We start from the raw sequence: 14739 nt of genomic DNA, 5'->3' as shown, positions 1-14739 counted from the left end.
GCTTCTCGTCTCTCCTTTGTCTCAACAACCTCTCCACACAGCACACTCCAAACAAACACTGAGTACTTCAAAAAATAATTTTATTTGATCTCTTAAGAATAGTCCCTCGGCAAAATTTACAGTGTAAAGTACTATAGTCAATGTTAATAGCCCATACTAGGAAGAATCAGTAAATCCAGAATCCCAGAGTAGAGGAATATAACTGTCACTGAATGCTTCCACAAACCCTATATATCCACCCCATAGCCCAGTATATGGTCTGACCTTGATCCCTGACAGCATGACCGTAACCAGGTAGTAATCTGGGAGGAGCAGGGCCCTGACCACACTGCCGTCCCGCACATGCTCGATGATAGCTGTGTGACAGAATAAACAGCTTAAGTCATTAGCAAAAGTTGTGCCAGGGATAAACAATGTCCAATCAACTGCATTTAACACAGTTCCTCTCCCCAAATTCCCCCTGAGAAGTGCACTAGAAGATCATGAATATCCACATAACAGACTCTTCTACAAGCTATTCCTGGGAAGACAGACTAGATTGATTTCTAGGTCTTCAACTTTCTGGGATCTAATGGCTCATACCAAAGCTTTGTTATTGGTAAGCTAGGCTGCTCATCTGAGTTACCAGGTGCCCAGCAAAAAATAAGTAATAATACAGATTTGGTAATAATTTTACTCAGTCTGTAATTAACAAGGACTCAAAACTGGGCCAAGAACTACAGTGTATGAGTGTGTAAAAATGTGTCTATATGTATACAGAATACAGTTTCAGGGATGTCACTGAAGCAGCAGCTTTTAGAAAACAGGAAGATCTCAATGTGGAAAATTTCCAGTGATCTACTACCCTACACCAGCAAAGGACTAACCTCTGTCAAATATATCTGTTGTAACCTCAACGAACTGGATCCAAGTTACCTTCCAAAATACCATGGTGCTGCTGCACTCTTAACAATTTCCTTTGGATACCAAGTAAAATAGTTTTTAAAAAAACTCAAAAAACTTGAGAATAGGAATCACTCTGCATCATGTCTGTCTTTTCCCACCAGCCTCACCATTGACAGGCTTCTGATGATGTGAGTCCACAAAGTGCCTTGGGTTCTCAATGGTGTACTTGAGGTCCCGGATAGTATGTGAACCATTCCCCTCACTCCACATTCCTTTCTTAGCTGCCTTCGCTTGTTCCTCACATTCCGAGAGCCGGTTCTGCTCAGGACTGGGACATGGAAAAAGAAACACACGTGGTGAATTCACAACAGGGGGGGAAAAATTCAGGCTCTTCTTTGAACTCTGGATTTCTTCAGCATCTGCTCCCCTTGAAGAGACCAAAGCATTTGTTTCAGATCTATGGCTGCAGACCCAAGCCTATATAACCAAAAAAATTATCATGAGTGCAATTTCCCAATTCCAGACTTGTTGCCTCAAACAACAGATTTGCTCATAAGAGCATTTAATGAGAAGATGCAAAGAACACACATCTCAGTACTGCCACCATCAGTGATTACAAGAGAACAAGTTGGTGGCTCAGTGGGAAGCCTCTGGAGGGAGAGGAGTACAGCTTCATTTAACTATGTTAGACTCAGGAACTGGAATCCAGGAAGAGCTCAGCAGGACACAGAGCAAGGAAAGTGACTAAGAACCACCCTTACTCCCTATTGTCTACAGAACAGGGCTGGGGAATGCAGAGCAGATACTGTTATAGAGGTCATCCCACAAAAAACAACAACAACAACAACAACAAAAAATAGAGGTAATCCCAAAACAACTTACACATTCAGTAAGACCAGCTAATAAGCAAAAGCAGTTTGAAAAGCTTCCATTATGAAAATGGAAGACTCTTCCTTCATGAAGCAGGAAACCAAATATAGATATCAGCTAGGAAACCAGAAGACAGACCAAAAAACAAAACCAGAAATGGCTCCTCTCTCTCTCACACCACACACACACTACATACTACACACTACACACACACACACCCCTGAGCTAAAGTGAACAGTGAACTCCAAGGCCTTTCCACAATCTCAATACCCAGTTCCATCAATAGCTATATGCATAAATTGAATCTCTCACCTTGAGCAGTAGGGATATCTGAACAGGATCCCTGACCTATAATTTCTTAAACCAGAAGTCTTCAGAACTGTTTTTTCCCCATTACCCCTCAGAAAAGTCAGTCAACTTCTTGGGAATCCCATACTGCAATCAGAATTCAATTAAAAAAAAATGTAGCTTAAGAGATAGAAGCAGACATAGAAACTGAAAAAAGGAAAATTTAAGTTGAGACAGCTTTGGAGAAAAAAAAAGACTGGGACTCCAGAGGGAAATTTCTTTGTTGAGATGGTATAATAGAGCTACGAGCTTTTATTTATTTTTTTTAAAGATTTATGTATTTATTTATTCATGATAGACATAGAGAGAGAGAGGCAAAGACACAGGAGGAGGGAGAAGCAGGCTCCATGCCCAGAGCCCGACGTGGGACTCGATCCCGGGACTCCAGGATCACGCCCTGGGACAAAGGGAGGTGCCAAACCGCTGAGCCACCCAGGGATCCCGAGCTACAAGCTTTTAAAAAACTTTCATTCTGGTTGCAAACTGGATTCCCCAAAAATACTGCAATGATAATCATGCCAACGATTTTAAGATACAACTTCAGCTTCCAAAAACACCATCTAAGACAAATGTCTTTATTCAATTAAATTCTCACATGTCCACCCCCCAATTATAGGCTCCAAAAAATGTCTCTTTGCAGCTAGAAGGGACCCAAAGAAGTATATGGTGAATGAGTTGGCCTCAAAGTCTATGAAGACAGAAGAATGCAAAAAGTGCCTCTGCTCATCCCCATCACTGGTACAGTTCATGCAAATATTTACCTAGAGCCTTTTGTACACCAACAACAGTCATATAATACAGCAAGGACTTAATGATTTAAACAGCATCTTTAGCCTCCAAATTACTGATGTAACACATCACTTTTCAGAGACTAAAGTGTTAATTAAAGCCAGCTGCAATCCATCCTACTGTGATCCAACACTAGTGAACTTGAACATGATACATGTGCTATAAAGCTTACATAACGAACACTCATTCCCATTACGTTCACACTGCCATTAGCTAAATGTACTTTTACCTACTACTTAAGCATTTACAGATTTGCAGACCAAAACAGACCTAAAAGGCTTTGGAGAAAAAGAAAAGTTTCCCTGACTTTAAAACAGGACCACTGAGGGATGCTTGGGTGGCTCAGTGGTTGAGCATCTGCCTTCAGCTCAGGGAGTAGTCCCAGAGTCCCGGGATCAAGTCCCACATTCAGGCTCCTTGCATGGGGCCTGCTTCTCCTCCCACTGTCCATGCCTCTGCCTCTCTCTGTGTCTCTCATGAATAAAAAAATAAAATCTTTAAAAAAAAAAAAAAAAAGTACCACTCAGCCCTTTTTTGGTTTTCCTAGATTCTAAGCAGATTTTGTAGAATTCGACACAACTTAATTTCCCTTGCACTTATTTCTTGCATGTGATATATCATGTATCTATCTGTTTATTGGTTTCTTGTCTGTCTCCCCATTAAAATGTTAGCAGAAGCTGTTTGCTTGTTCACTGCTGTATTTAGTGCCCAGAACATAGCCTGGCACATAGTAAGTGCTCAATAAATCTTTTGGGATGGATGGATAAATACTTTGGAACTAAATATCTATGGCTGTTGGCTCTTATGAATATAAAGAATAGAGGTGCCCTGTCTTAAAGCCTGTTTTTAAAGGATTTATACACGTCAGATGCCACTAATGAATCTTGAGTGACCTCCTGGCTCAGAACAATCCACACTGGGACAGGTATATCCTAAAAGGCAGGAGAGCACCAGAAGTTACCCACTATATGCCAAGGAATGGTAAAGAAAATATAGCAAAGCCACAATAGAGCTGACTACCCATCCTCCCTTGGGCAACCCCAACTCTCTCATGGTGGAGGGGAAGGAAGTTTGAGGGGGTCAGAAGAGTAATAAATACTTACTTATTAGCTCTCATGCCTTCTCTCCGGGTGGCCAACCCCTCTGCAACCAGAGATTCTGCAATGTTTTCCCCATTGGTATCTGAAGAGGAAAAAGGGAATTAAATACAAAATTCAAATCTGTCTCCAATAGCAGCAGAGCTTGAATAGAACCACTTTCACCCTTAGCTCTTCAAGAATGATGTTGCCAGGGAATTGGACAAGGCTGCAATATAGTGTTGGGTTTTTCAGAAAACCTCTTGTCCGAAAATGTTTAGTCTTGAAGACCCAAGGTCTATAAATCTTCTTCTTTAAGACTTTGTTTCTAATTTTCTTGTGTATCTCCCAGGTCAAAGGCAATCTTGGGAACTACGGAGACTGAAAGAAAGCAAGACACACAGCAGCCCAAGAGAGTATAAAGAACACTGACCTAAAGAGCAGAGGCCTGGAGCGGAATACAAATTCCACCACTTAATAGCTTAGACAAGGTCTTTCGGTATCTTAATTCATTCACCTATTAAATGGGAAGTGTGCCTGCCACATGAGTTCTTGCAAAAATTAAACCACCATGTCTGTAAATCTAGCACGGTGCCCAGCACACAGCAGAAATTAAAAACAAACAAACAAACAAAAATAGTACCCACACCTGTACAATCAAACAGATTCATTTAGGATTGTCTATCACATTTTACACAGACAGTCCAATTCCTCTCAGGATGCCCTATCCTCTGCTCCAAGAGGACACCAAGACAAACTACACCGTAGTCAAAGACTTTCTCCTGCTCTCAGAGACACAGGGGCAGAGGTAGTGTCTAGATTTCTAATCTATCATATAGCAGCAGGCAAGAAATATGAAGTTAAACTTAAAACCCAACCTGATTAGGTTCTACTTGAGCACTTGAAACATTAATTGCATTTCCATGCTACTGAAAAAGCTTTCAGATTCTGTATGCTCTTAAATCTCCTCTTGTCAGACAAAGCAATAAAGGAAGACATCTGTAAAGGAACTGTGGCATAAAAATCTTTAATATGGCAGAGAACAAGATCCTAGATAAACTGAAACAGAGGAATCTAGCTAATAGGTAATGTCAGCAAAGAATAAAATTCTCTAAGATTTATATTTAATACAGTATATATTGACTTCTGTAAGCAGTAACAATATACGCATCACCCTCAAGCCCAGCTTAAATGCCTTGCCATTAGCATTGCCCAAATTGCTACAGAAGCAAATTATAAGCTTCTTTTCCTACCAAGGAAAGTTAAGTTGAATATTTATACAATGAATTCTCAGGTTCATAATGGATCACAAGGACCTTTCCACTGAGGTTACTGTTGAGGCCAGACACAGACACACACAGCTATCTAACATTAGCAAATATTACACTGGTTGTTTCAAAGCAACAGGAACCTCAAAGAGTTAAAAAGTCAAAAAGAAAGGTTTAACAAATAAATGAAAAGTTGAGCAGTAAGGTGCCAAGAGGTCAGAGAGTAGAAACAACGAAGCCCAGGTACAAACAAGATGGGTAGGTCTTAAAACTAGCCAATCAAATGCATGCCAAATAGCTTTCAGTGTCTTGGCATAGGGCACTCTGAAATGGCCACTGGCTGGCCCACTTCTAGAAAGTGAGTTCTCATTACTCCTTCTAAAGGGAGAAAAATATATTTCCCTGGGCTGAACTCCAGCAACAAAATGTGGTGGACAGAATACTGAAATGGGGAATTTGTAGGCCAAGGATCTTATTCTTGCTTAGTACTTATCAAATTACAAAATTGATTAAGTCACAAATGGTATGGTATTCTGAGCAAGAGAATGACTATTTTCTCCAGAAGTCAGAAGATTAATTTTTTTTTTTTTTAAGTTCTAGGTCAACCACAAATTCTCAAATTCTACCATTCTTCCCCATCAGAAAAAGAAGTGAGTAGCCATGAAATAGGATAAACATATAGAGACTGATTATCTAAGCCACTGTACCCTTTCATTAGAATTGGTATGGAGATTACCTTAAAAGAGCTAGTGAAAATATTAAACTTTAAGTCATTTAAACCTTTAAAACTAAAAAATGTAGATAATTCCAAACATTCTTTCAGTATATATTTATTGAGCACTTTCTATATACCAGATTTCAGTACATATTCTTTCAGTATATATTTATTGATCACTTGCTATATACTTGGTTTTATCCTAAACACTAGTCCATTATCATGCTACATTATATTCAGTTTATAATTTGGGTCAATTTAAAAAATGAACTTTCTAAAAACAAAGAATTTTAAATGTCAACTTCCCTTAAATACTTAGACCATTTTATTTGAAGACTAAGTTTACCTAAAAGAACTCTTGGGGCACCTGGGTGGCTCAGTTGGTTGGGCATCTGTCTGCCTTTGACTTGGGTCACAATGCCCGGGTCCTGATATCCAGCCCCAAGTCACTTAGCAGGGAATCTGCTTCTTCCTCTCCCTCTGCTTTCCCCACCCCCAGACCGCCCCCTCTTGTGCTTACTCTCTCTCTCATAAATGGATAAAATCTTTAAAAAAAAAGAACTCTCAGAGGTGGTCACTTTATAGAGGTAACTGTGCCTGACATTTTGTGTCAGTTTCAGTGAAGTCTCTGGCAGGGTAACAGAAGACTGACCAGCTGTTATGGAATTGCAATTTTTTAAAGTGATAAAATCCTTGAGCAACTGCATTTTGAAGATCACACACTTCTAGTCTTCCTAACCAGCAGCCATCTAACAATAATGCTTAAGTGTTTTGTTTTATTTCCTACCAAATTATTTGAATTTTGGGTAAAAGGCAAATTTGTTTCTCTTTCTGAAAAGATTGTATGTATTTCTATAATTTCCCATTCAATCAAAAAGCAGATGGTCATCTGTCTGGAAGGCTAAAAAGAGTGTTCGTCTACTGGGTAAATCAAACAAGATATCTCGGGGTCGTCCCTAACTCACTTTCCTAAGACCTCTACAGTTAAAATCAGAATCTTAAGAGGATGTTGTTAGCTGCTTGCTTACATGCAGGTATTTACTGACTATCCAAGTCAAAAGATTATCTAAAGCAGCTCAGTTGAAAGGTTATTTTATCAGAGTCGGAATTTAATCAAAGATTTTTTTTAAAATACCTCCCAAAATGGCTGCTTTATGGAGGACACCCTACCAATCCTTTCAATGTTCTATTTCTGTTCAAACTCCATTCCACAATCTTATTTTCCTCTCCCTCTACCAAATCCAAAACAATCAGAACACCTAAGACCCCATGAGCCATCTGGCCCAACTAAACAATAGGCATATGTGCATGTACACATAGAATTACTGAGTACATAGTCTGTGCCTATAGCCAAGTACTTTACATATACTATTTATTTCAACTCTCTCAATAGCTTACAAATGAAAAGACTAGGACTCACAAAAGCTAAGAGTTAAATAAGGATACATGGCAACAGAAGCCAGAATTTCAACCCACCTCTACACAACTCCAAAGCCTGTGTTCTTTCTATTCCATTGCAAAACATGTAGTTTGCAAAAACCCACAAGCCCTAAACAACTTTTCCTTTCCTAAAAAGCCCCAGGAGAAGTAAAGCCACAAGACAGATAAAGGAAATAGCAGATGCCATAGGAATTCAGTTAGCACTAGGACCTAGAAGCACAGAGCCACTGAGTTCCACAGGGTGATGATCCAAATACAAGAATGCTATGGGTGTACTACGCACACATAAACCAGGCCAGGAAAACAGGCACAGGAGTAAACAAGGAGCAGGAATCAGGGGCCTATGTACCATCAGCTCCGGTACTCAAAGGACTTCCTATTACCCTATTACAACTGTCCTAGAACTACCTCCACCAGAACTCACAATGGCTTTCCATCAGATAAAATCTGATCTTTGGAGAAACTTTAGACTCAGAGAGAAGTCAGTCCTTTTCTCCTTGCTAACTCACCTTTTCCAAGGTAGATCATGCCATACTCTCGCCCCTGGGGAGTCTTGTTTTCTATCGTGAAACAGACTTCCTTCCCAATCAGCTTCTTCCGAAGGAACTCTCGGGCAGGAAATGCCCAGGCCTGAAAGACAAAACAGATGCGTCACGTGAGAACTGTCTAGTTCCGACCACAATCAGCATTCAAAGAACTTCATTCCTTTAATACCCTGGCCCTACGCTAAGCCCTGAGGGGAATATAAAAATGAAATGCACACAACACAGATTGCATTCTTAGGAGGCTCATAAAAAACAAAGGATCTCACAGTTGGTTTAACTAGCACAGGCCCTAAAAACAGGTCTCATAGTTGCTCAGATACTGGCTGTAGTACTTTCTCCTCCATCACTTCCTATTCAGACTATAGTTTACTTCATGAATTATAATTACCAATAATTTTATAGCACTTGCCATAAGCCAGCCACTATTCTAAATGCCTTAAATTTATCAATCCACTCCTGAATGGGAAGTCCAGTCTCCAGGAACTCACCTGGTCAAAGGAAAAACATTAGTAACTACCACCTCCATTTGTTTGCCTCTTTCCAGGTTACAAAATGCTTTCACTGATTAGTAAACTGGCCTGAAACCAGTTCAAGGCACCATCAGAGCAAAGGCAAGGTTCTAGTGCTCTTATTTCAGAGTCTCCTGCTCATGGAAGAGCCTTGTTTCTATCATTTCCCTCACCCTTTTTTTTTTTTTAAAGAACTGGAGAATTGAGAAGGGCAAGAACTATTCTCCCCAAAACATCCTTTCCTGCTCTAGTCTGAAGCTGTACCAGTGCTACCCAAGTCCCAGAATCTTAGGAAGACACCAGTAACAGGCCCTGGTAAGGAGTCATCCTGAGAATAGTTCTCCCCTCTCATCCACTTAAGGCCCTGACACAAGGGGTGAACCACATATTCACAAATGCAAAGGAATCTCCATGTGATCTCCAGATGCCCACCCCATCACTTTTAGGATAGTACAAGGGAGAGGTCTCCTCTGAAGCCATCCTGTCAGTCAGCGGCCGCCTGTACTGGAACTTGTAATTCAGATGCAGCTCAGTGCCCCCAAGTTCCCTCAGAACAGAAATGAAGGAGGAGGAGGTAAGAGTTCAAGGAATATAGGATATATAGGAGTTCCTGCGCAGAAAACATCCGAAGTATGAAAGGGAAGCATGTATATGATATGCATACATTGTCTATTACAATCACCCAGAGCCACAGAGCTCGGGCTACACATAAGTAAAGGCAAACAGTACATCACTGGTCTAGAAAGGAAGCCTCTACTAATCTTTTCAGACCATTAAGATTATTCCATGGGGTTATCCAACAAGCTTTTCTAAAAGGAAGACCTCTAACTTCTCAGAAAGCAGAAGCCAATCAAAAGATGGCAGTCCACCAACCCGCTGGGCTGGTATTCACAAAACTAGTACTGTTATATAACAGTAGTTATAGTTGGTAATGCTTCTAGGAAGAACTGATCCTGTGTACGTTTTCTGAAAGAAACAAAAACAAGCTTATCCTCACTCATCTAATGCTCTTTCCTCAAAGCACCCAAGAGCAAAAGAGCAAAGTCACTCAATGGTCATAGAAAGTTCACCATATTTTTGTGTCCCATTCCACCCTCCTGCTCCACTCCCTAAAAATGCCACCAAAAAAAGTCTTGTAATTGAAAAATAAGCCCAATTATCAACCACATCACAAAGACCATACTGAACAAACTAACACAGCCTCTTCCATTTTTATTACCTTAGTAATCCACTTAACTCTAAAAACATCCTCAGCTACAGATCTAAGGTTAGGATCCAGTTCTGAGTACCACGCTAATACCTAAAATTCAGTAACACACTGTTTTCCTAAATACTTGGAAAAGCTCTGACAAAACAAGTACTCCTAAAGGACTTTGGTAAAAATTCATTTATCAAGGGTCAGTTCACAAGGAACTATTTAGTACCTAGCACCTATGGGGAAACCTGCAATTTCTACCAACTACACAGAAATACTAAAAGCAAAGGGAAAAAAAAAAAAAAGAAATACTAAAAGCTTTTAAGACTTGCTGAAGGAGCACCCTTCTCTTAGGACCTCATACCTCATATTTTACAGCTGGTAAGTCACTGGGCAATAAGAGAAAGCCACACTGGAGTTCTTATGAAAGGACAGATACATGCCTAATCCTGTTAGAAAAAATAATTTCTATAACCTTGCTTTTTTTTAAACCAGCCTTCTCCAATTGTGTTCCATCCAGGTTGGGCAAATTCACAAACTGCACAAGATTTTAGCTATGAAGACAGGCAACTAAGAGACCTACAGAAGCAAATGACCACACATCACTTCTCACAAGGGCAAGAGAGCACTCCAGGACAAATCTTTGTGCAACCAGCAGACAGCTTATCTGCTGGGGAAGGCTATCCCAACACAGTCTTCCAGAACAACTCTAGGAATTAAGTATAAGGAAAGATATCCAAAGCATTTATCAAATAAGATCCAGAATGGCTTCGTAGGGAGGATAGCTGTGATCTGGTTCATGATGTCCCAAAGCTCAATTTAAGAAGCAAATGGCTGTTAAGTAGCCAAGTCTCAAAATTACTTCTTCCCTTTAGAATGCTCAACAGCAGGCAATGGAGCAGCTGGCACTCTGCACCAACTCAAGCAAGGTCTAAGGTCTACTACAATGAAATAAGGTTTTTTAATTCCAATCTTTTTTTGAACTAGGTAGACTCCTACACTACTAAACAGTGTATGTAAATCCTTAAAGCTAGCTACTTTTGTCCATGGCTCAGGGCTCAATACTTCCTGTCCCATCTTCTAATCACCTCACTCACTGTACTCCATATGTATGGAACCAGTTCCTCTCTGCCCCACCACCCTAATTCTCAAAAGCTTCACTAATCATAAACTGTAACACTCATTTCTGTATTTCTCATGAAACCAACATACAGCTTCACACATAATAGGAACTCAGTAAATCTGTGGGAAATAAATGTGTAATTCCCACAGTGCCCATCAGTGCAGTATCTAAGCTGCCTAGAGTAGCTAGGCAACACTGGGGATTAGGCTGGAACAGGCAGTGATGGCTGGGGACATACAGTGGAGTTGCTTTTACTGCCACAGAACTTAAGAGAGATCTGAGCTTCTGTGAAAGAAAGTATCATGAGTGAAGGCAGAGAATAATCAACCAAATGATATGCAGGACAGTGATAAAATGAGAAGCAAATGAGGAATACCATCCTTGACTCTATCCGTTAAAAAAAGGGAAGGAAGAAGGAAGAAGGCAGAAGGCAGAAGGCAGGAAGGCAGGAAGGCAGGAAGGAAGGAAAAGAAATGAAAGAAAACATGCTCCAAGACAAAGGAAAGCCAGAAAGAAAGGGTAAGGCCACATTCCACAATCTACTGATCCCCAGAAAGGAGATGCTCAGGTTTTTTACCCTCATTATTCACATTTATTCACTGTATATCTGTTTCATGTCAGGCACTGCCTAAGCGCAAGAATAGAGACAAGAGATAAGGTCCCACCCGCTCAAAGAGCTTACAATGCAGTAGAGAAAGACCTAAACATGGAATGAATGTGGGAAAAATACTGCTAGGGAATAAATGAAATTTTGTTTCAAAAAGATCTGGGAGCATATGGAGAAAGGATTAGAGGGGAAGAGAATGAAGGCAGAAGGTCCATAATTTCAACATTCCTAGCACATCATCAGAGTGGAACAAAGAACAGTAGGAGGAATAATGAAGTTTTAAGGATAGAGAGGAGGTATCTTAAAGGAGGCAGACTCTCTAGGTCTTAATAAAGGTCTGGATGTCACAGGGGAAGGGTAGAGCAGAGAAATCAGGTTTCTGATTTGGGTTATCAGTTGGCATCACCGGTCACTTGAGCCAAAGCAGTTTCAAAAGTGTGGTACGGGGAGAAAACCAGATCACAGCACGGAAAAGAGAGACTGGATTATCAGGGGAGAGAAGTAGTGAGTGTGGCTAAGCAAGGGTGAAATCTGTAGCTATCAAATACTTCATGTCTCCAGGACCTCTGAAGTTACCGGAAGAAACATAGTGAGATGGAGTTGCTCTGGAAGAGAGAGAAAAAACAACAACAACAACAACAACAAAAATGGCACACTGTACAAACACATGGAACTATAATGAGGGCTAGGATCAGATCACGTAGTATTCTCTCAGCTAGGGTAGTTCCTGTATGACTTTACTGTACTGTTACATAGGATACAGTTAAAATATTTCAGAACAAGTTCCAACTGGCTTTGTGTTTCTCTGCCCTAGATTTCCATCCATGAATCAGGAAATTAAAACCCAGCCCCCACTTCTTTCTTAGAGGCTACATTGCTTCTTTCTTCTGGGGCAATGAACTTGATCAGCCCTAGCCAGCCAGGGTCGACTCTTCTCTCACAAGCACTCAAGCTGTTCTACAACACACAACTGAAACGAAAAGAACTATTACAAATGTTGGTCAAGAAAAGCACTCAGCATCCAAAATCTGGAAAATACTGCAAGAGAGTTAATCTTTAGAGCCTGGTCTAACAGTACTAGAAGTATTTAGAGTAACAGAAATTACCAAACAGCAGTAGAGATTAAAGGTAACATTTATCAAGTACTTTATAGACATGTGCTAAGCACTTCACATGATCATTTCATCCTCACTAAACAACCCCAGTGTCTACATTATCACTATTCCCAACACTTGTGGTCACTGATGGAGGACCAATGAAAAATAATTTCTTTGGCCTACTTTGTCATCATCCCATGGATTGCTGCTGACATAATTATGGGAGACTTTTCTCCATTTTCTGGAATATTGCTTCATTATTATAATTCAAACAAAATGCCCCTTCATTATAGATTTTTTAAAACTACAGTTTTCCTTAAATAGAACATCCCCATGAGCTGTGTTTCCTTCTTCACTTCCATGTCAGGTAATAGCAGAGAAAAGTGGAGGTACCAAACTTGCCCAATATATCATCAAGTTGGGGAAAGGACAAATAATTAGAATCCAGAAATTTCACTTTTTTTTTCCTTAAAGATTCTATTTCTTTATTCATGAGAGACACACAGAGAGAGAGAGGCAGAGACACAAGCAGAGGGAGAAGCAGGCTCCACGCAGGGAGCCCGACCCGGGACTCGATCCCAGGTCCCCAGCCAGGATCACACCCCGGACCAAAGGTGGCGCTAAACTGCTGGGCCACCAGGGCTGCCCCAGAAATTTCACTTTTGATGACAGCCAAAAGCACTACTTGCAAAGAGACAAGAACTGGGTTTCAAACTAGGAGAGCCAAGAAGACTAAACCATGCCAAATTTGGACTCACAGTTGTTGCTAGGAGAGTTCAAGGCAGACCAATAAGACAACAAGGTGGACAGGCTTTAGAGGCAGGGGAATAACAGCACAATGGAGGGGATGCTGGGACACAAGGTCAGAAGTCTCTCAAAGTACCATAACACAATGGTTCTTGACTACTAGGCCACAAGGTGCCTTGAGAAACCAATTAAAAACTCCCTCCCTTGGGGCGCCTGGGTGGCTCAGTTGGGTATGTGTCTGCCTATGGCTCAGGTCATGATCCCAGCTCCCCCCACCCCCGCATCAGACTCTCTGCTCAGTAGGGAGCCTGCCTCTCCCTCTCCCTGCCACTCTGCCTATTTGTGCTCTCTTTCAAAAATCTTTAAAAAAAACAAAAACCTCCCTCCATTAACAATACATGTTTACACAAATCCTTGCAAACAATTTCAGGGGGTTCACAGATGCCTTTAGGAGTGCATGGATCCAAATTGAGAATCTGTAATAAAGCACAGGCATGCAGTATGTGGCTACTTATGAAAGGAAGAGTCCCTATTTGGACAAGTGATAAATCTCTCTGGAAGGAGACACAAGATACTAACAATATCAGATGTTTCACTCTCTATCCTTCTGAATTTTGAACACGAAGAATTAAAACATAAATTAATAAATAAAAGAACTCTGCCATAATCAATGGCAACCTCAAATGACTGAGACGAAATAGTTCAACCTATGCCAAGAGAAGGAGTGAAAACATGGACAAACCTGAAAAGGCTCCTAGCTTATGGGAAAGGGTAGAAGAAAAAAGCCTGAGGCTGGAATTACTGCTAATGGTGGCAAATGTGTAAACGTACAAAAGTCATGTTGGGTTATGTCCAGGGTCATCATTCCTGTGACACAAAAATGCTTAAAGTATACACAGAAAGAAAGAGTACAAACTTGCATCAAACTAGGAGACTCGGCTATAACCTGGGTCCACAGCTTCAGGGAAGCCTCTGGAAGCACCTACCTCATCAGGGGTATCCTTTGCATCAGGTTGTGTTGCAGCCGCCCGGCGGGCAAGATTTCCGGCTCGAATGTTGCTAAGGTTGATCTGCCTCTCCGGAGGAGGCCCACCACGAGGCTGCCCTCTGACAATGATGGCACAGCCTGAGAGGACCTACGGAGGGGGAGAAAAAGAAAATTAGTTGTCTGAGGTAAGATCACTATAATATAAGTTGTTCACTTACTGTATCCCCAAAATCTCAAACAGTACTTGGCCCCTTGGAGGCATTCATATATTCATGGAGTGACTAAATGAATGGATTGTTTTTAATTGCATAAGAGAAATACCTACAGAAACATTGAGCCAGCTTCTGAAATGACAGACCCAGAAACAGAAGTAGGAATTAAGCAAACAATGGAAAAGTCATAAAATAAATAGACTGTTTGGGATAAAGAGGCATGTGAGACATGGAGATGAATGACCTTTGTAATTTCATCCCAGCAAGCACCACTACCCATGTTCTTTTCAATTATTAAGAAGTTCATGTCTTCCCATCCACACAT

General features: G+C 40.8%; 1 protein-coding gene across 1 annotated transcript in view; it reads right to left on the bottom strand.

Moving 5' to 3' along the window:
- The window catches only part of SND1 (staphylococcal nuclease and tudor domain containing 1), a 420919-nt gene that overhangs the window by 375394 nt on the left and 30786 nt on the right, over positions 1-14739 (bottom strand). The window contains exons 2-6 of the mRNA XM_077857229.1: positions 14201-14350; positions 7901-8021; positions 3996-4074; positions 1053-1213; positions 265-356 (exon numbers count right to left, since the gene is read on the bottom strand). Coding sequence (XP_077713355.1) covers positions 265-356; positions 1053-1213; positions 3996-4074; positions 7901-8021; positions 14201-14350 — 603 coding nt within the window. The remainder of the gene's footprint in view (positions 1-264; positions 357-1052; positions 1214-3995; positions 4075-7900; positions 8022-14200; positions 14351-14739) is intronic.

The sequence above is a fragment of the Canis aureus genome, chromosome 18, assembly GCF_053574225.1.
Source record: "Canis aureus isolate CA01 chromosome 18, VMU_Caureus_v.1.0, whole genome shotgun sequence".
NCBI lineage: Eukaryota > Metazoa > Chordata > Mammalia > Carnivora > Canidae > Canis > Canis aureus.
This window is presented reverse-complemented; position numbering and strand designations above follow the sequence as displayed.